Source organism: Ptychodera flava, chromosome 6 (assembly GCF_041260155.1).
Source record: "Ptychodera flava strain L36383 chromosome 6, AS_Pfla_20210202, whole genome shotgun sequence".
NCBI lineage: Eukaryota > Metazoa > Hemichordata > Enteropneusta > Ptychoderidae > Ptychodera > Ptychodera flava.
In genome coordinates, this window is record NC_091933.1 from 11,079,322 (window position 1) to 11,106,906 (window position 27,585).

General features: G+C 37.0%; 1 protein-coding gene across 2 annotated transcripts; it reads left to right on the forward strand.

Moving 5' to 3' along the window:
* Window positions 1-388: 388 nt before the first annotated feature.
* LOC139134808 (monocarboxylate transporter 7-like) lies at window positions 389-27,347 on the forward strand. Of its 2 annotated transcripts, XM_070701864.1 has the most exons (6): window positions 389-542; window positions 1,307-1,488; window positions 16,102-16,420; window positions 19,598-19,741; window positions 22,979-23,756; window positions 26,917-27,347. In XM_070701864.1, exons 2-5 carry the CDS (start codon window positions 1,480-1,482, stop codon window positions 23,050-23,052), a joined length of 546 nt encoding a protein of 181 aa, XP_070557965.1. In that variant the 5' UTR covers window positions 389-542; window positions 1,307-1,479; the 3' UTR covers window positions 23,053-23,756; window positions 26,917-27,347. The 2 variants fall into 2 exon arrangements, with proteins under 2 accessions (XP_070557965.1, XP_070557966.1); XM_070701865.1 differs by lacking the exon at window positions 1,307-1,488 and having other exon boundaries at window positions 423-542; window positions 26,917-27,340.
* Window positions 27,348-27,585: the final 238 nt, after the last annotated feature.

Consider the following 27,585-nt stretch of genomic DNA (forward strand, 5'->3'; position numbering starts at 1 on the left):
ACAGTAAACTTTAATGATAATAAATTCTTCACATAATGTAAAAGGTTCATAGTTGTGGCAAGCAACGGAGCACCAGCGATTGTTACCATTTGCATGCATGCAACGACATTATGGAAGCTTATATGGCTTATTGTAAAGTTTTCTTGTGGTTCAGACCAATCTAATTTTGCGCGTTCAAAAATTTTGTCTTTGTATTTTCATATTCAGGCCACAGACACCAGCATGTAATCTGTGTATGAGATTTTATATCAATCCAATCATCGTATACGTTCTTGTGATGCCGAGTAAATAGGAAAGGAGCTATACAACTATAGCCTCTCACAGCCCCTCGTTCGCTACGCAGCTCCATGGTGATGCGCCCTCAACGGCTCTTCTGGTAAGCGAGGATAACAAAGCCAGCCGGATTATTAGATAGGGGCCGTAACTGATCATGTGGGTTATTACCTCAATAGTCGCCAGAGGCACATGTTGGCTGGAAAGACTTGCAATTATCCATCCTACAATGTCTTATTCTTGGGAGTAAATGACGCAATTGGACACAGGTAAGTACACAATACTTTAAGGTTTGTGTTATAATAAGACAAGTTTTCTCGAAAAGATACATTGTGATTTCTTTCATAGCTCACTTGCCGACTACGATGACCTCATATCAGCAGCTTCAACAGAAAACTGTACTTTGATAGTCACAGTAAATGTCATAACGGTATTCTACTACACACAGAGGTTTACAATGGTTTACGAATATATAAGGTAATTTAACATGGTTTCCGTCCATCGAATCACGTACCATTAAGTGTATGAACCAGAAGCACCAGCTTCCGGGAGACATACTCGACCTTGTTATGATTTTTCTCAAATATCTAACTCAAAATTAAGGGTGACGAGACAGTCAGCGAAAAAGAAGTCAAATATAGGTCATAGAAACCTGAAACTTCGACTCAAAGTGACACAGAACATGTTAGAGTTTTTTCGTATAATACCCATCAGAAAAAAAGTTACAGCCTTGCATGGGTATTTTAAGGCCAAATAAATCACCAAAATTGACTCAATGAATGCGTTTCACATTGCAAAAAGGTTTGCTGATAACGAAGTAGATTTGTTTTTCGTGCCAGTGCAAACACGCTTACCATTGTTATTCAGCATATATGTGTAGTCATGGAGTCTATACAGAGGAAATGCCAAAGGGCCACAGGCTTTAATTTTACATTCGTTCACACGGCACGGATTGTAATAAGTTAAAAATTAACATTTAATTGACATAATCTCTCTATGCTTTTACCGATTGTGTGATTTGGACCTTGAGCAGCAGATAGCAGCAAATGAAGTCAATGTGAGTAGACGTGGGCCATTTATATTCGCCAGCTTAAAACGCGGCGTGCAGAAGCATAATCATATTGTTGCGCTCGTAGTTTTGGGAATTAGAGTTGAAGTACCAGTCTGGATCGTAATGCTCTCTGCAACTGAAGCTGACACACCAAGATGTTGGTTGTAAGCACCACTTTAGATCTTTATTACAATGGGGCAACCGTGACGTTATACAGGTATCAGTTTGTGTGTGTGTGTGTGTATGTGTGTGTGTGTGTGTGTGTGTGTGTGTGTATGTGTGTGCATCCTGTACAAAGTTAAATACTTTTCTAAACTTCCATAAGTACAAAATTATCATGATACAATGGTCATTACATGTATATTTCTGTCAATCTTTGATCGTTTTCTAAGATTAAACACGATCACACCATGGAATATCCCGTTCTCGATTCTTGTTATTCACGATTTTACCAATTATTAATTAAAGATGTGACGTTCTCTCCTTGTACGATCTTTATCAACGGTGACCTTTACACACCTTGGCCACATGAAGGACGCTTCGAGATAAAATGTTTACAAGAGAGGGCGTTACAATATCAATAAAAAAATAAACTAAATATGTCTCAATGGGAAAGAGACGCAGGCTGACCCTTAGAGTTTATTTGGTCTGCTGTTAAAAGTAAATTGGTATATCCCGTACGAAAGTTACAAGGTTGCCCCAACAAACTGCAACGTAGTGTAGACTTTGTGACATCCTTGATAAACCTGCCTGATACTGACTTAGAAGTTGCCCATCTTTGTAACAACCCTCACATGATATCTACAAGAATCTGGCTACCTTGTGCAATCCTTGTACAAGGTCTATCTTGCTTGTATGATATTCAGGCAGGGCGTATAAAGATTACATAAGGATGTGTCAGCCTTGTAGTATTAGTCCAATGTATAAGATTACCAGTGAGCTGGCAAAATGTTAATCATGACAACATTGATACTGAGATATTTCAGTTGGAAAACAATTGTTTGTAGTTTTTTCTAATTTCTTGAAATATTCTGTCTTTTGTAACAAACACAATTACATTTTAAGCAAAAAAAAAATACTTATTACGAAGTAACAGTTCACTTTTCATCCAGTGATATTCATGAACCTATAGTTGCAGCAAATTATTTTTATCAAAAATGTATTTTTTTTCAGAAACATAAAATTGACTGTCATGCTACAGAAATATTTTGAGATCTTTTTGTTATATTTTGAACAGGGGTATTTTAATACTGAACCATATTTTAAGGCATTTAAACTCCATTCAGATTATAAATGTTAATGGTACAATGCAGGTGCATTGCCACCTACAATACAGATTCATTAGTTTTACAAAACTTGGCTGTCCTAGTCTCTTTCACATGTATTTGGAAATTTACTTCTAAGCCAGGGCTCATCTGCACCTGTTTACATAAACACTTTTATCCTATACCACTGACGGGAATAACAAATGTGTTTCAACCACAGCAAAGTTTACATTTTACAGCTACTTTCATCAATGTTACAGTAATTTGAAGATACTGGAAGAAAACACCACACCTGACCAAAGCAACTTCTACCACATGAGACCTGCAGACTGCCATTATTGTTTACATCAAATCTAAGACTATAAGTCCAGTGGTCCGATGATGTCATACATCATGTGAATGTTTCTTACTGATTGGCCCAAATGAAACATGTGATATGCCTGTTATCTCTGGTGCCAAATCAACTACCTGAACAAAACAACTACAATCAACCTGATCAATCTGGATGACATCAGCAATCATATGAATGTTTCTTACTGATTGGTCCAAATGAAACACGTGATGTGCTCTGTTATCTTTGGTGGCAAATCAAATAACTGAACAAAGTTACCGTTGAAATATACTATATCTGCTTCTAGGTTCTGCTGCGTTAAATACTACTTCATTGTTATAATTTGATATTATTTCTCGTTGACTGATATTTATTTGGCTTCGAACAAGTTTGCTCTCGTGTATTGGTGAATTGAAGAAACATGGTCAGACTGTTTCTTTCATCGTTGTCACTGAGGACAAATGTATAAAGGTCGGGGAAAAATACTGATACAGCATCCCATGGAAGTTTGGTGCTAATTTAAACAGCGTTATTTTCGCGCCATAGCAAAGAAATTAGGTAAGTGTTGTCTTCTGCAATTATAGAGACAGCTTTAAGGTTGCAGTATCGGCTGGTTTTGGAGAACTGTTTACACATTTATCAAATGAAACAACAATTGACCCCATCAGTGATCTGAATGTCTCTATAATCATATTCTGTGCCCAGTATTTCCGAAAACGTCAGGTTGGTAGTGCAAGAGCAGTGCAGTCTTGTGTGAAATACATTACACTCGATAATGAACTGGAATAAAATCCCATGTACATTTTCACCTATTGACAGTGGTTGTAGGGCTTCAAACATCAGATCATTGAGAAAGTCGATCAGCTTACAATTCTCCACATTTCAAGCATGATCATTTCATTCATATTTTCTGAATGTTGCGTTAAGTAGTATGGTTGAGAATTCATACTGTGTGTCTTCCAAAAGTTCATTATGCAGAAAACTTTCTGCACGTCATGAGTGAATTATGTATTTCTCAACGTAATTTATACCATTGTACTTTGTGAGCTGAGGAATATTATCTCCTTCCAAATCTAAGAACGCATATCCACCCGGTATTATGTAACATTCACCTACAAACTAAACCTTGCATTTGGTTCTGACTGCTCGTGTACAGTTGTGAAGTGAAATGACTGTCAGCTTACTATTGTAAACTTCAAAGAAAAAAGATTTCTATCTATCATTTTTGTTAACTGGTGAAAAATGCTCTGTCTTTATTTTTTAATACAAAACCAATTGAGCCATGATGAATTTTGAAAATGAATAATCTTGGTAGTAATTAAGAATTTTTCAGACTGTGTATATTATTGCAACACTATGAAGACCTAGGGGGAAGGTTGGTTCAAATATGCGTGGTTGTTTGTGAAAATTAACCTGACCAAAAAAATTGCGCTCATTTAATTATCATGGGGACTGCTAGTTGTATTGTAAATTCTTTCCACTGCATAAAATTTTAGGACTCTGACACTTGAAGACTGTTTTTTTAAATTATCAAGGTTTTATGTTTCATGCATGATTTCAATTTTTTTCAGGAGACAGGAAAACTCTGAATGAGGTACCTCAAACAGCAATGAATAAATGTCACACATGGGCAGAGGTCGAAGGTCACCAAAATCAAACCAGTAATACACCAATCAAGGAATCACACTGCCTGTGAAAACTGGTAAGAAATGGAGTGCAAAAGGCCAAAGTAAAATCATGGAGCCCAAGAAGCAGTGCAAATCATCACATCCCAAACGCCTTTGAAAGAAAAACTGAGGCCACCACTAAGGGACTGGTCAGTGGCAGAATTCTGGATATCATGGTTTAATACCGGTAGAAGTTGAAATAACAGGATCGATAAAGGGTATGTATATTGCAACTTTTAATTTATGTTCGTCAATAACAGCTGCTTTATTGATCAAACAAAATTTTGTATCAATCAGTGTAATTGTACATGTAGATCTAGACAAGGGGACCAATTTCGTGGGGTTCTAATGCAATGTATGAATATTAATAGGCATAGTAAGTTCAACTTTTTTCAAATTTTAAACAAACGTTGGCTGTAGTCAAGATGAAAAAGCAGAGGTTGTTCCTTGTACTCCTGCACTGGACAAAGGTTTTATTACTCATCATTTACGTTCCAAATTTCTGTCGTTTCAGCTTTCATCCACAAAAAATATCAAACTGACAGACTCAGTGTACCAAATTTCAACGATGTCATCAACGATTAATGTGCTCCAGCAAGACAATGCAGAAAGAGAAAAACAGATAAATTGGTGAGCCATAATTCCACTGAGGAAAAATTTCAGTAATTTGTAGATCTATGGGACTTTTGACGCTACTGTACCGTGTGTTTTATTTCAGTCAATTTGACTTCAATCATGACAAGCTACATCACTGGCACAAATATGTGCTTTGCGTAATTCACTGTTTTTGTCTACAATTTTGTGCTGTCATTATAACTTCTAGCTTACTTAGACTTTTAATTAGTTGCTTTGTAATGATACTTTTGTAACTAACGAGGAAAGCACTGTTTTATGCTTTGTATTCATTTTTTTATTTGCAAAGGTAATTTACATTACGAGTCATACTGCCACAAATTTTTGATATTGCAGTTGCATAGTTTACATGAAGAAATATTTTTGTAGCTGACAATGATATGATAGTAAGATGTTAACTTCAAAGAATCTGATTCAAATACCAACCTGATATAATTACTTCAGCCTAATGTTGAGAACTGTATGACATTGATAGTTAGAATTCTGAGTTTAATTTCTAAAATTAATATAATTATGAAATAGAGGCATCTCAAATTTTACCAGGAACATAGAAACAAGTGCATGCAACAAATACCTAAATGATAGTAATTTTTATGATGAAGAAGGCTTCATAATTTTTATACATTGGGCGTTTTACATTCACAAAATGTAATTGCTGTTACCAAACTCATGTTTCAAAAATGAGACAAGTATGATTATAAGTAACCTTTCCTATTAACAATAATTTTTACATTTCCATGATGTAATCATTATAAACCTATCCTTCACTTTATAATGTACTTCATTCATACATTATATATTTATCATGTGTAAAAGGAAAGTATGTCAGGTTTTTTAATGTATTGACAAGTTGGACCGGAATATCCTTTATTTTTGAGTGTATTGTAAGGCTGGACAATTTACAAAAGTTATTTCAACTCTCAATATAAGCTTTGTCTCTCATTTTGTAGTGTTATTCACTTACACTGCTATTCCTTTTCATTTTAGCAATAAATAAGTTCTTTCATCCTATATTTGGTCTTATCTGGTTCATGATAAAGAACTTGTACTTGACTGTTGTGGAATGTATGAGTGACACTGACCCTAAGTGGTAAGACTTTTCAAACATACTTATGCATACACCTGTGCAGTATTAATGTGCAAGTACCCCGGTATAACCATCACTACAGTTTGGTAAAGGAAAGAAGATGAGGATGCACTTGTGATGGTTCAATATATTGCTAGAATGCCTGCAGGAATATTGGTATTATCCCCAAATTAATGGAAAGGGTGCGGGGGGGGGGGGGAGTAGCATATGTAAAGCTGTTATGTAACATTATCCAATCTATGTACAAAGATTGCCATAAGCGATATGGGGAGTCTCCAAGGTTCAGGCAGGGTAAAGTTTACAAGCTTCTGACAAAGTTGGCACCAGTTCTAGCCATTCCCATGTCAACAATGAATACCAACCTTGAATACCATTCTAGTAACCTCCTTGTAACAAAGTTGTAAGACAAATAATGTTGCAAACTTGCATCATTATCTTGTCACAACCTGGTAGCTTTCGTACGGTATCTGCTATTTCGCTGGTAGGAAGACGTCGTTTTCTAACCCACTTGCATGATCTACCTTAAAACTGTTACAAAACTTTGTTCGTGTCATCCATGGCAAAATAATCTCCCCCGTGTGTGCAAAAAGTAATCGCACGGCAGTTCTCTGCAGAAATATGGTGAAGAGTGTATTATCTTCAGCTTTGCTGTAAAGCTATGTCAGCCCTGTTATAAAGCTTTGCTGAGTTACTCGTTTGTTAAGGGCATGTAAGCGAAATTGAAGGTTTAGGATGTTGAGCAGACGTCTGCATATAATTGTTTAATGCTATCCACTTGGCTTTTCACTATAGGCTTTTACAACACACTTCTTTTCAAAGAATGTCACTCCCCTGCAGACTGCCGTAAGGATGCGACTCAAGTTCATTGACACGTATTTTCAATACGCATTTTCAATGTGGTAGTTTTTTATCAGCTAGGTCACCGAAGAGTTTAAAAAATGTGTTAGCGTTTCAAAACAGTGCGCATACGTTTATTTTACTTAAACACGCATGTTTTTTTCGGTTTTTGCTAAAAATTGTAAGTATTAATTGACCTTGGTGATCTGTTTACGGCAAACAACAGCTTTGTTTACTGGGTAAAAACTGTGTCTTGGATTTTTGAAAGTCGCTTTTGTTCTCGCGCAATGAGCCTTCAAAGTGCCAACTTTACAACTTTTACATAAATAATGTGTCTTCGTTCACGTTTGTAAATATATCTTCACTTCCAGGCTTTCTAACAAAAATCTGAGACACAGTCTTTCAGATAAATTCTTTCACTGCCCGCAGGTGAAAAATCAGGCAAATCTGTGCAGGCGTCGCATACTTATATTTATTCGAATGAAGTACGCACCGCCTAAAACGGAATACAGAAAATCAACGATTTGTGTAAACGAACCATGCGTCACACACTGTGGCCAAGAAGTCCAGCTCACGCACTATTTTCTGCAAATTTTATTTCATCAATACTAAATTGAAATATTTTGAGTCAGTTTTGGGAATTTTGAATATGTTTAGGATTGCAGATCGTGTGAAAATAGAAAGAAATTATACACTGAACTGGCAAATGCTTAGTGCCAGCAGTGAGTGGTATAAAACCACTGACCCCATCCCTCCAGGGTCTATGATAATACACAACAAACACAGAAGAGTAATTCACGGTTTAAACCATTTGTGGAACGCTAAACTAGCATATGAACTGTTAACTGTTGTCTCAACGATTACATTGTGGTTATTGGAGTTCACGGTCAAGTTGAAAATGTCAAAATTTGTGTAAAATAGTCTATAGATCTCCAACACCTGTGTGCTGTCGTCTCGCCGGGCTGGCATGCATTTGTTCTCAACCTTCAGTCAAGTGGTAACTTCCTATCTCGCGATCGGCAATTTATGCATGTTTTTGTGAGAAGTGATGTAATTGTCAAGTTCATGTTAGCGGCGACTTCTGTGTGTAAACAGAATGTCAGTTGCTAGTTTTCCGACCTCAAGATGAGACGAACAACTCTTGACACCATAAAATCTTCAGTGTAAAAATGTATTTTCTTAGCTTTTGCATTGCGCTGCAGACTTGTCCCCCTTCTTTTATACTACAGAGATTGAGTAATGTTATTTTTCAAACTTCATTTTTGTTGTTCTTGTCTTACATATAGTACCATTTTGAAACTAATACCCACGCCGTAGCGTAGAAGAGTGCGGGCTGTCATCGACGGCGTGTTCTGAAATTGTATCGACTACAATCTATAGTGGAGTTAGGCAATCGGAAGGTTTCACTCGACTAGCAGTACTATTTTTATCAAAGTGAGGGCAATTATTTATGCATAGTGTTATCCAAATTTTATCTTCTTTCAATGTGAATATCATAACCCTTTGTTTTAGTTTTTCCCAATATAAGCGCACATGATTTCGGAAATTTTTCCCACGTTTACATTTAATAATCAAACTCAATGACCGACCATATTTTACCCCAAACTCTTTGTTCATTGTTAGTTGAAATTCTCGGCACCGCTAAAGTAAAAGAAAGAGAAGCCTAATGTATGTTAACTAATGCAGACCGTACCGATCGATGTCTTATCAGTCATTTGGCCGTCGTCGTACGCAGTGAGCACGTATCTTTGAGATACTTAATGAAGTTCCACAGAATATGAACACAAAACCATTGCAGCTACTATTTCATGAGTATATGTCTGACTTGCGTGAGTCAACCTCAATAGCAAAAATTGCTAGTTTAGGCACTTCTAGAAATTCCGGTTTCTTTCGAGTTTGGGTCCAGCTGGAGTCTGTTCGGGTAGGTCTAACTCCCTGATGTCAATGAGGCTTGTTACTGGATACGGTAGTTCGATGTTTGTATAGTCGTACCTGAGCAGACACCGTGACGAAAAGGCTGTGCGATAAAGGATAAAACTTCGAGTTTCAAAATACAGGTATAAAAGAACACGATATTTACACCAAGCAAGTACAGCCTGGGGATAAAAATACTTATTGCAACTAAGAGAAGTTTCGATTCGCCGGGGCTAATTTTAAGACTAGGGCATAGGCCTATACTACAAGCTGCTACCTTCTTCAAATGAACAAGATAATCAAGGTCCAAAATGTTAGAAATGCACCGGATCAGCGCAACCCACTAGTTCGAAATGCAACATCTTGGGCTTAAGAGTTTCATTGTTGCTTATTGTTAAGTGGGTACGTCTCGGTCTCGGCCATTCAAACTGTTCACCTTGTCCTTGATTGTTGTTGCAGTATGAGCCAAGGTCGAACTGTTTTAAATCGCAGACAAGAAAAATTTCATACATACATACATACATACATACATACCTACAACATACATACATACATACATACATACATACATACATCATACATACATACATACGATACATACAAGTAGAAGGAGGACAAGAAACCGTTTGTCACATTTGAAATTGTAACTAGGGCAGGTAACTCACAATGCTGTACAAAAAAGTGTTGCATGGAAGTAGCCGTTATGGTGAGTGTACAAGAGGTTGTGACATGCAGATCTTGTAAACAACTAGCTTTTTCATTTACAAGTATGCAGAATGACATAAATATATAAAAACACAAACGAAAATATCATCTGTACAGATAGCGAGCTTTGCTGTTCAATCACTAAATCTTACATCTGTGAATGGAAATAGGTCAATGTTTTATTTGATAAAAGCTGAAATTGCTTTGAGATTGGATTTCAGGCTGTTTGTCAATTTCCATTATCATATAGTATATTTATGGAATTATTTGTCTCTGCAGGCCAAATAATGGCTTCTGCATAAATTCCTGTTTTAATGCTTTCAAATTTGCTTAGAACGTAAATGTCTTTGAAACAGATGTATATATCTGATGGCACAGGCTCCTTGGTAGATGAAGGTTTTTGTTTTAAAGTTTCCCCATTTGTCTACGATTCTGTATGGAAAGCAATGATAGACTTAAGTGGTGTAATATTATTAATGTCATGAGTGTTATCATGTTTTGATGTGCATTTAACATATTTTTTAAAGCATTGCCAACGTTGTCCTGGGATTTACCAATTTGCGCAAGGCATTTGTGTTGTGCTAGGCATTCAATATGTTGTCCTAGGCATTTACCATATTGTCCTAGGCATTCAACATGTTGCCTAGGCATTTAATATATTGCACTTGGCATTAGATATGTTGTCCAAGGCATTGGATATGATGTCCCAGGCATTTACCATATTGTCCTCGGCATTCAATATGTTGTCCTAGGCATTCAATATGTTGTCCTAGACATTCAATATATTGCCCTAGGCATAAGATATGTTCTGTTAGGCATTTAATATGTTGACCTATAGGTATTTAATATATTGTCAGAGGCATTTACCATATTGTTCTAGGCATTTAATGTGTTGTCCTAGGCATTCAATATGCTGCCCTAGGTATTTAATATGTTGTCCTAGGCATGAACTATATTGTCCTAGGCGTTCAGCATATTGTCCTAGGCATTCAGTATATTCTCCTAGGCATTTAATATGTTGCCCTAGGCATTTAATACGTTGCCATAGGAATTTAATATGTTGTCTTAGGCATTACCATATTGTCCTATGCATTGAATATGTGACTTAAGTGGTCTAATGTCAAATATCAAACATCTACATCAGGCCTGCAAATAGAGGTAGGGGTCTGTTTTTGGTATACAGGGACAAAGATGTCTGACAAAATGTCTAATGACTTGCCACTTCCTTTACTTCATTAATTCTGGGCTTGCAAATAGAGCAAGAGGTATGATTTTTTGTATTTATTGCTTCGATATAGTCTGTGTGCGAGGGGTGATAGATGAGTGTGCGAGCTTATGCATTTCACGAACTTTGCAACGTGTGGAGAAGTCGCTGTCAGAAAAACCAAACTACCGGTTATTGAACCAATCTTTGTGAGTGTGGGGATTTGGCCGAGCGGTTCTGTCTGTTGCTTCTCTGCTAAATGACTGGATGCCGTTTGTTGTGAGTTCGAACCCCGATCGAAGACACCGTATTTCGTATACAGGGATAAGTGTAGGAGGAAACTTTTTCGATGAAATATCACATGACCGGCCGCTTCCTGTACCACATTAATTATGCGCATATCTAATTCTCGGCTGCACGATAGTGCTAGAAGTCTGATTTTTGGTAGACAGCGATAAATATGGGAGGAAAGATTTTTGACATAATGCCACATGACTGGCCACTTCCTGTATCTCAATAATGATGCACATATCTAATTCTGGCAGTAGTTAGAGGTCTGAGTTTTTTGCCACAGGCATTACGATTTAACCATTGGCTCATTTTCTCAAAACCCTTTTATAGCTTCTTTGCAGCTATATTTTTCTCTTTCTATTTAGTGGAAATAATTAATTAAGGGAGCCAAGATTAAATCTGAAAGCGATGTTTCTATCTTAGATTTTATTTTTCATGATCTCTGAATATTGTTATGAATGGAGTTCAATTTGCATGATGATGTTAAATTCTTCTGAGTGTTTGCCTTCAAAGCATTCATTGATCACTGCATATGCGCTACCACTCAACTTGAATACAGTATCGTCAACATGCCACTTCAATGAGGCACATGATGTAGGTGCGGCAGAATTGTTAGTTGTGGTAGCCCTTAAGGAACCCTTAACAGCTGGACACCATAGCTTAAGTTTACTTCAATATACTCATACTTATGAACCTGCATCGATTTTGTAAGAGTGAACACTACTAAATGACCATATACATGTTACCTTTTCCTTCAATTGTACAACCAAAGACAGTAGAGGGACCAAATATTTTCTTAATGAATTCCATGCGATAAAATATTACAAGAGGACACCTTTACTTTTTGTATGGTAGATTGCATCGCTAATTTTGATGTACCAAGCTGCATGGTGTTGTAACAGTTGCCAATCATTACATACGACGCCTTGAAATTTGATGCATGGTGCATCAAATGTGTTTAAATGCATCTTGTCCACATAATGAATATTAAAAGCAACTAAAGGCCCATAGAAGCTACTAAATTATTGATATTCCCACACATGTTACTGCAACCACTTCTACTATTATAGACCATGCTTACTGTAACTTTACCAACCACTTCATTCACTCTGGCACCATTAGCACTGATATTACAGATCACTTGCCTATTTTCACCTTTATTGAAAATATTGACAATATTTTTACCAGGGATAAGCCTTCTTTATTGAGAGATTATTCACGTTATAGTATCCATAAGTTTCATGAAATTTTAGCAAACACTGACTGGTCAGAGGTGTATCATCTAACTGATGTCAATTCTGCATATAATTTATTTAGTTTTATTTTTGATAAGGCATGCACTCAAGTGGCTCCACTTTGTTTTGCGAAAAAAAGATCAAATGTTCCGAAAAAGCCCTGGATTATGCATGGCCTCCTTAACTCCATCAAGCATAAGCATCGTCTTTACTCTAGACTGATCAAGAGCAACTTTGAGCCTGTTCTCCATAACCAATACAGACGTTACGCAAATCTCCTGACAAAGCTTGTTAAGACGTCAAAGAAGACCTACTATTCAAATAAAATCAAGCAAAATCACGGTAATTCATCCAAGCTATGGAGTACTATCAACGAGTTGACTGGGAAAATTCACACCAATCGCAGAAGGCTACCAAAACACCTGGATATCAGAAACGGTAACAACGTTACAGAGATTATCTCTGATCCACAGCAAATTTCTCACTGTCTCAACAGTTTTTTCTCTCAAATAGGTTGCGATCAAGCCAGTAAAGTTAACAGTTCTGTCATTACACTTCTTTCCTAGGTCCTTCAATTCAACATTCTTTCTTTCTTTCTTCAGTTTCTAGAGAAGATATTGAGGCTGTCGAGTTACGAAATTTAGACCAACATAAATCATGTGGCCATGATTTCTTTACAGCACGCCTTCTACGTGACGCAGCCCCCTTCATTGGCCACCTACTTGCATACATTGTCAATTTGTCCTTTGAAATGGGCGTTTTCCCAGATCAGCTGAAAATTGCGAAAGTTACACCCATTTACAAGAAAGGTTCTCCCTATAGTACAAATAACTACCGACCTATTTCTGTTCTTTCTTTATCCAGTAAAATAACTGAGAAGGCCGTCAATAGGCAACTGTTATCATTTCTTGAGCGTTTCAATATCCTACATAAGGACCAATACGGGTTTAGAAAATTTTCAGTACTAAACTTTCACATATTGATTTAGTCAGTGATCTTTTTGCAGAATTTGAGAAAGGTAACTTTGTTCTTGGTATTTTTCTCGATCCTACGAAAGCGTTCGATACCATTAACCACAAGATACTTCTTTCAAAGCTTTCACACATTGGTATTCGAGGTCCTCCTTTAAACTGGTTTCATAGTTACTTATCTAACAGACAAAAATACATTTCTGCAGCAGGATGCAACTCTTCTATTCTTCCTGTCATCTGTGGAGTGCCACAGGGATCTATCCTTGGCCCCATTTTGTTCCTTATCTTAAAAAGTTTATTAATGACTATCCGAACTGTTCTCCCTTCTTCAACTTTAAACTCTTTGCTGACGATTCAAATCTTTTCCACTCTTATAATAAACAGGGCTTTGATGTAAATCAGGCAAATGCAAACCTCATGGATGTTGAAAATTGGTGCAATGCTAACAAACTGACAATTAGCTACTCCAAAACCATGTACATGTTTCTTTCATCCCTTTACAATCCATTTAATAATACTGGTCAGTTACTTATTAAGAATGTTTTACTCGAAGAAGTCGACAATACCAGTTATCTAGGAGTTGACATTGACAAAAATATTACATGGAAACCACAGATTAAGAAGGTTCTTGATAAAATTGTTCCCAAGATTGGTATTATCTCCAAACTAAGGCATTATCTCCCCAAATCCACTCTGTTACTTCTTTACAATGCTCTTATTCTCCCACATATTTCATTTTGTCTGGAAATATGGGGCAGTACTTATCGCTCATCTCTTGATTCATTTTATAAGGCACAAAGAAACTTGTTCGCAGCATTTGTTTTAAGGATTCTTTTACTCATAGTAGGCCACTTTTTCAATCTCTCGGTATTCTTGACATTTACAGCCAGTTTAAATACCAACTCTGTACATTTATTCATGATCTTTTACACAACAGATTGCCGAGACGTTTTAATGAGTATTTTTCTTTCCCACAACACCATTACCAAACAAGATGAATTACAAATAGGAATGTTCAAATCCCTAGAAGGAAATACACGCTGGGCAAATTTTCCTTTGACTATCACGGTGGCAAAATATGGAATGAGATACCACATGATATCCGTAACATACCTAATAGAAACGGCTTCAAAGCGAAATTAAAAGACTACTTGATAACCAATCAGTGATCCACCAAATTTACCTTGCTACATTTTTTTCTTTTTCTCCTTGTTACGTGTTTTTTGTTCTTTCTGATAGCTCATTTTTCGCCTCAGTTCTTCACATTAATCTGTTTTAGTCAGTAAACACTGTGCATTTTACCATGCGTTAATTTACAAGTTTACTTTGTTTACTTATTGTAAAAGCCCTCTGTATTTTACGATTGGTTACTTTCTGAACAGTTAAATGGGAAACAGATGATGCAAGCTTCACTTAAGCTTTTCCTGTTTTCCAGCCATAGATCACATTCCAATGATTATATAGCAATACTTTTCTGTAGAAATGTCACTATTACATATTTTGTATATATCTTTCAAATGTTACACCACTCTTGACATTCTGTACATAGTACATCGTATTTCTATGGCAAATAAACACAATAAAATATTGTACGTACACTCAATTTGGCATGCCAAAGGTAACTAAATGTGAGCACATATTTCACACAAGATACCTGGACGTTCTCGCTTTTCTTTCAGAAACTGTTTATGTTCATAATTGCAATTCAATTATTTGATTAGACAATGACTATTTATTGAAACCATCATTCGCTATGTAGTTGGTGTGATAAAACACAACCACCCGCGTGGAATGCCACAAATGCTTTGGATAAAAACGATAAACTAGGGATGTATTTTTGAATGGATTAAAGTAACAAAATTAAAGAAAGCTGTACTGTTACACTCTTATTACAAGTACTGTAACCTCTCGTCATCGTTAACAATAACATCCCCTTGGATACCAAACCGTAGTTATGACAGCATTAAAAGCTCTTGTAAGATTAAAACGGTTTATATATATTAAAGCTTATGGTTTAACTTTACCCATTACTATACTATATATTTCACTTCATGCAATGTACGTGTTTCAACTCATATCCTACGAGGAGTTCATTTCTAGAAAACCAAAACGAGGTACCTCGAAAGTAGTCCAAAGGCCTCTAAAATACCTATTCAGCTTTGTTAAATTCCTTTCAACAATATGGCATCCGACATAGTGTGGGACCATTGGAGGGAAATGCCCATAATTTGAAAGGTCACAAACATATTGGACGACAGCTATTGTTTCTCTATAAAATAAGGCTTATTTCGTTTGAATTCATCAGAGAAAATATAAAGATGATCCTTTAAAATGAAATGAAATGCCGTGAAAGGAAATCAAAACCCATGGCGAACGAAGACCTTAAACTTGAAACTTGCAGGCGTTTTACGACTGTATAATACGTCAAAATTGCGTCCTTGTACCGCAATAGAACGGCACTGTGCATACAAAAGCAACATTATTAATTCAGTACGATTTTTGTTACAGTGATTCTTCCGAAGTTATAAGATCGGTTTTCCCACCAGCACCACTATCACCACATCAAACGAAAGTTCGGGACCTTACAATGATGTCTCACTTAACGTATTTCTTTCTCCTTCATTCCTCTTGATACAGCCTTGGCAAGGAAAGATGACTTCTGCCACCAACGATGACATTAACATAGACAGAATGCCCGACGATGGCAGAGGGCACTTTTCAGGAGATGCTATGCTTGGTAGCGAAAGAAGACTTGAGCGTCACGTTTCAAAAGATGTTCCAGACGGTGGATGGGGTTGGATAATAACATTCAGCGCATTTCTCAATGAGGTATTCATTGATGGCCTCACTGCATCAGTAGGTGTTTTGATGCCGACACTGAAAGAGTATTTCCAGGAAGGAGCTGGAAAGGTTTCTTTCATTGCATCGTTAGGTTTGTTTGTGTTTCATTGTGCAGGTGAGTATCTTCGTGCAAACACTGTCTTCCAAACAAATACTGGAATCTCATAAGCAATATACATCCTTAATGTTCCTCTGTGCAGTCTAGCATGCCTTGCTTGTTTCTTAGCTGAATTTCAAGACAATCCACTAATTGCTTTTTTTTTTCTTACATGATTTTAATAGGATACGTACTGTTTAAGGTAACTCATTACGATGGCAATTCAAAGGTTGAAACATACAATACACAATCGAAAGAAGAGTGCGCGGCCGTATGTGTCTGTCTGTCTGTCAGTTACAGTAAATTCTCGATCAGATTCGACCTTGGGACTTACGGCAACTAGTCACCTAGTACTTCGGCTAAATCACTACCCCTAAAAAAATGTTCAATAACCGAGCTAAGTCGATGAAATTTATCAGAACGCGACCGTTCAACACGCTGTAAAGTTTAAGAAGCACTTACACATACGGACTATTATACTGTAATTGTTTTGCCCACGGCAAAGCAAGTGTAATTATTCTTTTAAAAAAATCTAAGGTATTTTAAAACCACTCATTAACAAATGTTGTGATACAATGGTATAACGTCTTATTCGCCTCTGGCCTGTTACTGCATTCCACACTCATACACAAACACGTATAAATATATATTTTAGCTCCACCCTCAGCGAGTGGAGCTTATCAAATAGGTTGATTTCGTCGTCGATGGTCCATCGTCCATCAGCAATGGCCTTCTCCTCTGAAACCTCAAGTCAGATTACTTTTAAATTTAATATGCAGCTCACTTGGGTGACCTCAGTTAGGTTTGTTCAAATCGTAGTGAAATTTGCATATTTTTATTTTTTATGTAGTCTTTGCTGTTTTTTGGTTATAAAATCTTACTCTTTGAAACCGCATGTCCGATTGCTTCGAAATTTGATATTGGGTGACCTCGGTTGTGTTTGCTCAAAATTTCGGTGAAATTGACATATTTGTAATTTCAAGGCAAGCTTTGATATTTGGGATACAGGTCCCTAAAGATGGCCTATTGACAAAGATTTATTTCACCAAAACAACTTGTCTGACCGTTTTGATTTTTGGAATACAGGTACTATGTTCATAGGGATGGTGAAAATGTGATATATTCAATTATGATGAACTCTACAATGTTGTACTTTTCGGGTAACATTTGCAGTTTTGGTCAAAAAACTTTGTTTCTCAAGACTTCTAATCTGAAAGCTTTGATATTTGATATTTTGATATTTGGTATACAGGCAACTACAGATGAATATTAATATATGTGATCCGTTGAAATTATGATGAAATGCGCAATTTTGCTTTTTTAGGGCAAACCATTTGTTTATCAAACACTCCTTGTCTGATACCTTTGGTATTCTGTATACAGGTTTCCAGGGGTTATCTTACTCATGATGTATAGAAATAATGATGAAATCTGTAATGTTGTATATTTTGGGCAATTTTTGCCATATATGGTCAAAAAATGTGTTTCTCAAAAACTGCTCCTCTGATAGTTTTGATATTTGGTTTACAGGTTCCTAGGGGTATTTTAAGATGATAAAGTGACGTTATGATGAAATCTGCAATTTTGTTCTTTTCGGGTAATTTTTGCCATTTCTGGTCAAAAAAAATATGTTTCTTAAAAAACTACTAGTCTGATACCTTTGGTTGACATTTTTTTAGGGTTGGATTAATGCGATATGTTCAAATGATGATGAAATCTTCTGCAGCTTTATTTTTTCATTTGTAGTCAGACCACTGAAATAAGCTATCAAAGATTTCCACCTTCTTCATCAACACATGTGTCACAAACAGTTATCCTCTACTAACACAGCGGCACAGTATCAGCCGTAAGGTCCCGTTTTATTATAAATATTAAGGAATAGTTTTTAGTGACTAGGAATTGAGGGGAATTACATTTTCCACAATAACCAAATATACTGTCATTATTTGCGTACAGTTCAACTTAAGCGTAACCTGTCATCCGGTGTGGATGTAAACAACCGACGGATGCAGATCATTGTGGATACATCAGTGCATAGCTTTGGGTCCATGGCTCTGCAGGAGTGACTGTAAATCATTGTGTGTAGAGTGTAAGAACTATTTGCCAAACATTCTGCAAGGTTGAAGGGTATCGAGATCACTGTATTTGTACCGCTTTTAATCAAGCAACATTTTTTTCTAGACACATCAAAGTGGATGGAGCAGTTTCATGTTGTGCTAATCTTTATAATTATTAGAATTTACGTCTATTTGTACAATAAATAATTCAAAACTAAAATTTTGTTAAACTTTATGTGTGTCTCCTTGTTCAGTACAAATGCTCAATCGTGATATTTCTGATCAGCTGCATTATTGGCCCACTCCTTTCAGCAGTCCATCGGAACAGTAAAGTCCCCAAGGGCTCAATGCCATCAATATTTTTAGTTCTGCTGTCAGCGACTTGGCAAATAGGCCGATTGTCCGTTGTCGTCGGTCAACAATTGCCTTCCCCGAAACCGCATGTCCGATTACTTTGAAATTTGATATGCAGTTAACTTGATGTGATTTCAGTAAGGTTTTTAAAATCGCGGTGAAATTTGCATATTTGTATCTTGGGGGAAGGTCTAGCTATTTTCGGTCAAAAACCTTGTTTCTCAAAAGCTACTCATCTGATAGCTTTGAAATTTGGTATACAAATTCCTACAGATAAACTGAATGTTATATATTGAAATTTTGAGGAAATCTTAAATTTTATATTTTGGGAGAATTTTTTGCCATTTTTTGTAATTTTTTGTCAAAAAATCTGTTACTCCTAAACTACTTTTCTGATTGCTTTATAGTTCGTATACAGGTTCCTAGGGGTTATCTTATTTATGATGTATTGAAATTATGATTCAATCTGCAATTTTGTTTATAGGACATTTTTGCCATTTCTATCAAAAAATCTGTAACTCGAAAACTGCTTGTGCGATAACTTTGATATTTTGATATTTGGTATCTTTGGTATATTTGGTATACAGGTTCTACAACTAAAACTACTCGTATGATAGCTTTGATTGACATGTTTTGGGGATGATTTTAATGTGATATTTTCAAATTATGACGAAATATTCAATTGTGTATTTTTGCATCTATTTTTGCCATTTTATCAGGCTATTGTGAAATGTGTGAACACAGCCTTATCCTACTTGGTGACTGACGTTTATATCTTTCACAGGTCCAATTTCAGTCTCGATCGGAGAATACACTGGGGAGAAAAAGGCTGCTATGATCGGCGTTCTCTTGTGTTCTGCGGGTCTTTTCATCAGTGGATTCGTGGTGAATGTAAAGATGCTGTACATTACGATTAGTTGCTTAATGTGTGAGTATCGTCTAACCATGCTCTGATTATCACGAAAGTATCATATTATTGGTCATTCTCTTCTCAGCGCTGTGCCACACAAGTACAGAGGATTTCATTCAACCCGTTGACATTTACAATAATTTCCAGAAATAATGCTGCCATAAGCACACTATTAACAAGGCAGTTTATTTGTTACTAGAATGATACGAAATGATTTGTGTTGACAATGCTTGGCTAAACTCCGAAAAAGGTGGCGGTGCACATTAGACAGCGCTTTCTTGTGCAGTATAGCTCTTTCGCAAACGTTCAATAAACGTTCAGAATTAAGCTACGTCGAGATTAAAGTTGTGTGCGATTTATAGGTTAGAATGTAAAGCAGACGTAAGCTGAGTGAAATGGAAGTGTAATTAATGTAAAATATGCAAATCTCCGGATAAAGAATAACTCCACTTTGGCTATGTCGAATTGCGTTAAATTTCACATTTTCATTTGTGAGAAACTATGCAACAGAACCATCACTTTGTTTATCGATAGATTTCGTACATTCTTTGAAGAAAGTGTGTGTGCTAATTGAAACCTCCCGAAAGTGTCCTTAAGTTTCTTTATCAGTCATGTTTGTTTCCCGTAGTTTACACAGCAACGAACTGAAAGAAACCTAAATCTTTACTACTTTTTGGCATTTCACATGCAAAACTGCAAAACTGGAAAGTCGCACGGTTCACATTTGGCATAACGGTAAGCGGAACATCCAATGTAATGTGGGTCGTATTAATTCATGCACTGTACTTGACACGCCATTGCATGTAAACCTTTAGTCCTCTTTGTTCTGCGTTTCTTAAACTTGTATACTGCAGAATAATGTTGAATATTTAAAAAAAAACACAGAACTTGCGTTTTCCATGCAAGTGTTTTAATTATGTATCGTACTAGTGACAAAAAACAAAACAAAACAAAACAAGTCATCGTTGATGACACAGTCCCCGCTTGTCCATTTTGTTATAATCTTTGGTGTCTAGGTAGCTGTGGTCTAGGTAGCTGTGGAATGACATTGATTCAACTGGTGTATCAGGCCTGTGACTTGCATAATAAAGTAATCTGAGGAACGTTCAATAAATGACTCATCTCTGCCGGTAATGAGCACTGAAGGAACTTTTGATTACATCACACATACCGATGCCCTCACTGCCTCTAGTGTCATGACGGCACATACTATACACATGGTATGGTGGAATTTTCGAAATGGTAGGGGATCGGGTATGTTGTTGTAATCAGCCATTTTGGATCATATAATGAAACAAATTAATGTGCACAAGAATGCAGTCATAGTATTTTATCTTCGTATCACGTTTGAACAAAATCAGTCCATTGAGGGACAGTGACCTATGTTTATGTTTCAAAGACATAAAAAAATCACACCAAAATTGAAATCAAATGGCTGTCTATTGACCATATGTATCATAGCACAAAATTAGTAGACATGCATATGTATGCCATAGTACTTTATCTCTGTACCAAGTCTCAACAACATTGGTTAAGGAATATTTGCATATGATTAAGCCTCAAAGACCATCTGGCAGCGATATCGGAAAAAATGACAATCTGGCAGCCATATTGGAACATGTCACGAAGTAAATTGACATGTATATGTATGCCATAGTGCTTGATCTGTGTGCCAAATTTGGACAAAATGGGTGTAATGACCTTTGAAGTACGCTTCAAAGACATGCAAAATTCCAACAAAATGGCAGTTCTGAAGCCATATTGGATCCCATCGCAAGGTTAATTGATACATGCATATGTATGCCATAGTGCTTTGCCTTTGTGCCAAGTTTGAACAAAATCGGTTCAAGGATTTTGAGTTATGGTTCAAAGACATGAAAAAATCGCAACAACATGGCCTCTCACGCCCATATTAGATCGTATCGCAATATAATTCAACATGCATATGTAGGCCATAGTGTTATGCCTTTGTGCCAAGTTTGAACAGAATCTGTTCAAGGATGTTTGAGTTATGGTTCAAAGACATCAAAAATCGCAAACAAAATGGCCGCCTCGCGGCCATATTGGATACCATCGCAAAATAATTTGACATGCATATGTAAGCCATAGTGTTATGCCTTTGTGCCAAGTTTGAACAGAATCTGTCCAAGGATGTCTGAGTTATGGTCCAAAGACATGAAAAATCAAAACGAAATGGCCGCCTCGCACCCATATTGGATCCCATCGCAAAATAATTTGACATGCATATGTAGGCCATAGTGTTATGCCTTTGTGCCAAGTTTGAACAGAATCTGTTCAAGGATGTCTGAGTTATGGTCTAAAGACATGAAAAATCGCAACAAAATGGCCGCCTCGCGCCTATATTGGATCGTATCACAAAATAAATCGATGTGCATCTGTAGGTACTAGTGCTATGCCTTTGTGCCAAGTTTGAACAAAATTGGTTTGGCAGTGTCTGAGAACTGTTGGTGACGGACGGACGGACGGACGCACAGACGGGACCCAATCTATAAGTCCCCGCCGGACTTCGTCTGCGGGGACTAACAAAACCACGGAGATTACTACTAGTATTTACCTAAAGTATTCTTCTGTCACGGTGTCCACCAATGCGCGATGGTTAGCTAGTAGGGTAGTGCTCGGCTATGACTACGTCGCAGCCATGTTATAGCCCTGCCACGGCGGACTAGTGCGCGCATAGACGCCAGAGTATTAGCCGATGGCCTATAGAACCAACTGAGAAGGAACTTGCCATGGCATCTCAAACGAAACTTTGTAGTAGTGTAACTGCTTTTTTGCCGTTTAAAACTTACTTATAAGCCTCATGATGTCTGACATTAACACCTACGCAGTACACAGTACGGAGACTTGAGGCTCATATGTGAGAAAAGCCATTTTATCCTGTTTCGTACGCGTTTCGTGAAAGGTGTCAAAAGCATTGGACAGATCTAACATTTCTAGACAATCATCGACAATAGTGGTATTAGTGGATGTGTTATAATATCAATCCCACCAGGCCTGTTTCTGCGTAGAGAAAAGTTGGAATGTTCGTATCGATGGATGGTAGGGATTGATACTGTAGCCAGGGAGGAGGCCACAAGAAAGTATCCTCGTTCACGCAGACTCTACAACTGAATGACCGCTAAAATTATATAGAATAGCCAGTTAGTCTGTCAAAAGTCAGGGAAGAAGTGAGCAACCTTATCTGTATCATCTGCCAATTAGAAAGTAAGTACGTTCTTATCTTCATTGTTTCAGATTTTGGTTTAACCCTGTCTTATTTGCCAACTTTTACCCTGCTCGGAAGTACTTCCAAAAACGCCATGGTTTAGCCAATGGCCTAGCAACAGCAGGGTATGGACTTGGTGTGATGGGTTTGCCACCAATCTGTCAATTACTCATCCAGCGTTACGGTTGGCGAGGAACATTCATTATTCTATCGGGATTGTCTGCAAACCTTTGTGTGGCAGCAGCGTTACTTCGCCCACTTCCTACGAAAGAAAAGAATGAAGACATTAACACCAATTCCGTAGACAGGGGGGACACGTGTTTTAGCTTCATCCGTCGGTTCGGTTTTCATATCATTTGTCTGCAACCTAGCACAATTGGAATCTCTATAGCCAACAGCTTCCTGGGTGCAACGAATGGAACATTCATCACTTTTTTCATGCAACGAACCGTTGACATAGGCATTGGTAGAATGGACGCTTCGCTATTATTGACTGTACTCGGAGCTTCTTCATGCCTGATGAGACTGACACATGGCTGGTTCATCGACCTGAGAATAGTATCACCTGTCAGCGTACTTATAGGAAGTATTCTTATGTGGACAGTGTTTCTTTTGATATCTGTGTTTGTTGTTAACTACTGGGGATTAATGATACTGTCTGTGTGCTTTGGACTGACAAGCGGTCTGTATAATCCACTGCCCTTCGTAGTTTACAAGGATGCAGTTGAACGGAAGAACTTATCCAGTGCATATGGATTACATCTGTTTTCTTTGGAGTTGGTAACTTAATTGGAATAGCAATCACAGGTAATGAACTACATAAACAACTGACTTTGCATTATTAGCGCCTTTCATTAATATTTAACTTACAAATTATCATATATCTTGAGCCACGTTCATCGCTTTGGGCAAAAACGCCCTCACATTTTTTAAAAATAATTTGCCGTATGGCTTACTTTTTCCAAATATGGGCAAGCAAGTGCTTGTCAGAAAATAACATCTATTGAAACTTTCGATTTTTCCACATTGTATACCACAATACCACATGATAAATTGAAAGAACGCTTGAAAAACATCATCAACCAAGCATTTTTCTACAAAATGGTTCACGCCGTTACAAATATGTGGTATTAGGGTATAATTCTACATATTTTGTTAAAAATATTACTAACGCTAAAGTGTTTTATACCGAGAAAGACATTATCAGTATGCTTGATTTCCTCATTGACAACATATTTGTTGAATTTGGAGGACACATTTTCCAACAGTGTATAGGAATTCCCATGGGCACTAACTGTGCTCCCTTACTTGCCGACTTATTTCTGTTCTCATACGAGGCAGAATTTATCCAGAACCTTATCAAGCAGAAAAAGGTCTCTGTAGCTCGTACTTTCAACCTTACATTTAGATACATAGACGATGTTATTTCATGAATAACTCTGAATTCAGTAAATATCTCGCTATGATTTATCCTCCAGAATTGGAGATTAAAGAAACTACAGAAACGGCCTCTTCTGCTTCATATCTGGACATTTTACTTGAATTTGACTCTAATGGTCACCTTTCTACTAGGCTATATGACAAGAGAGATGATTTCAACTTTAGTATAATTAATTTTCCACACCTCATCAGTAATATTCCACTCTCACCTGCTTATGGGGTATACATTTCCCAGCTTATTCGATATGCAAGAGCATGCAGTTCATATGGTGATTTTGTAGAGAGACATGGCCATCTCTCTTTCAAACTGTTAAATCAAGGTTACACCAGAGCAAGACTTGTCTCTACATTCAAACGCTTTTTTGGCAGGTATCGCAAGCTGGTTGATAAATACGATATCTCTCTTCGACAAATGATCACTGATGGCATCGGTGACATGGGGCCTTAGTGACCACTACCTATCTGACTTACAGATTGATATATGGCGGGTGCCACATGTGGGGCAGGATGCGCTTACTATTTTCGAAACACCTGACATCACTTCTTGGTCTTTTGGCCAGAGGTCCATATATCTTTCTTTCATGAATTTGACTTTGTTTGTGTACCGTCTATTTACTGTCTGTTCTGTGCTGTTTTGTGTCTATGTTTACAACTATTGTCTTACAAATTTTGACCTAGTGTTATTGGATTATGGATTGGTATGATTGCGATTATTTTCATTCTGGATACTACTCTTGTTGCCATCAGCAAATATTTAATTTGTAAACAAAGCTAGAGCAAGATTCGAACGTCTCCTCGTTCTGATCGTACAAGCGACAGTGAAGTTTGCGAAATTGCGTGATATTTCTCAGGATTTCATATTAAATTTCAATGTTAAGGGACTGGTCAGTTTCTTCAGCCGGGGGGGGGGGGCGGTGGATTCATGGAGGGCCACCCAGTTTTTGACTTTGGTAATGGGTCACCATGTTTTTGAAATGCCCAATAGGGGGAGTCAGTGTGTTTTGAATTTCGACACGGCCTCATTAAAAATCCATCGTACCAGTACCAGCCATGAATTTCAGTTGCATATTTCAGCGCGCTTTTTGGGCGGGCATATCAGACATATCATATATCAGGGATATCTGTATGTTTCGGTGCGCCCTTCGAGCACATTACTTTAATACATCGGACATATTTTTCAGCGCGCCCTTCAGGCACATGGTTTAATATATCATGAGATATTTATCAGAGATATCTGCATGTTTAATATTTTTCGGTGGCGAAGATGGCAGTACTTTTATAAATCAGAGATATATGTCAGAGATATTTTGATGTGTACAAAGTGAAAGTCTGTTTTGCAATTGTACCATTATGAAATCTGCAGTTTATATGAAAGCATGACAAATTCCTGATATTTATGTTTTCTCTATGAGAACAACATCCATAAGCATGCACTAATTTTTCACAATATATTTGATACAGAGACATATTTTAGAAAGAGGAAAATGACAAGATATTTTTTTCTCATTGATGCAACTATTTCCTTTTTGTCACAGGTTTTCTATAAAAAGGTTCTTTTTTCATTACTAAATAATAGTTAACACGGCAGTTTTGGTCGTTATCAGCTGTGCTCTTATAGTTTCAATGTTCGAAAAGGTCCTCTCTGACACTGGACACGTCAGATTTGGCAAAAACTTACAAAAAGGCTCTCCATGCTTCTCAGGAAATGTAATTGGATGGCTGGCAGGTCTAAACACCATCAAAGGTTTTGATTTACTGCTTTTCTCTCTTTGAGATTAATGATTGACATGCAGTTCTGTACAACAGTTCTGGACATGTGGTTAAGCATATAAAGTGTGGAATACATTCACAGCTCATTCAAAATACTGTGTTCAAATTTTGAAACAATTTTACAATTTGAAATTTCTATCTTACGACTGAGATGTCAACAATTTCATAACACAGAATGACTGAATGCTTAAAACTCTCTTAGTGAACTTTTCGTACATACTGTTGCCATACCAAAGTTGATTGGGCTATACGGCTATTGTAATAGCGTGTGTCAAATGGTCACCAAGACAGGGCGCACTAAATACTGCAGATATTATGCTAACACTGAACCGTCAGGACTCAATGAACAAAGCGAGGAAACATAGGGCAAGAAGGGAAACAAGGAAAAAGAGGCTCATATACACAAAAAAGGTTTAATAGCAGTATTCTTTATTCTTTCTCATATTTCAATTGGCAATACTCGTTTACCTGTGACCTTCATGTAAGTTGTCCGCTAAAATATTTCTGGCATTATATTAAAACTATGCAAGGAGAGGTAGTACATAAGTGTTACTGATGTAGAAGAGAAATTGTATCAATATACATGCAAAATGTACAGGTGCATGATCAAATCATACGTCATATAATGCGTCAAACTCACCTGCATACCGTTATAACAACAAATCTCTCTATTGTTATGAAACTATGATCTATTTGTAAAATTCATTTTTGGCTTAAATGATATTTGTTATATCGTGTCCTTTGCAATTTCATCTAGGAGCCCTGTATGATGTAACAGGAACCTCAGACATCACGATGTACTCAGCTGCCACGTGGGCCTTTCTCTCTGCTGCAATTCTTGCCATCACCAAGATATGTGCAAGAGATAGCCTTGAAGTAACGACCAGACTGTCCAGAAGCCACTGACTGACAGTTTTAATAGCCCGTCGAATATAGATTTTAGAACACAATGAGTACTAGATAATACGTCAAAGACAATAAAAATCAGCGGTACCACTCTAAGGATGCTCATATCACCTTGACAACTGACCAAAATATGGCTCCAAAGTTGATTAAACATGATAAGTATATGTGAAAGATTCGGACCTAAGGTTTTTTTAAAAGTATCCAACACGAGTATGAGTGGGAAATTTTCACTGCTTCTGCATTATACGGACTGTAATAAAGTTAAAAAATAATGTTGAATCGACTCAGTCTCTTCATGCTTTGCACGATAGTGTGATTGTGACCTTGAACTCAGCAGCAAATGAAGTCAAATCTGAATTCGACGTGCGTAAAACAAGTTTATTTCAGACTATATGTCCAAAGTCGCATCACACAAACAAAATGAATGTCATACTGAAATGATTAAAATAGAAGGAAAAGAAATAGATATTATGAGTAGATAATCACTTGCGAGAGAAAGAGTTAAATTGTATACAACTGC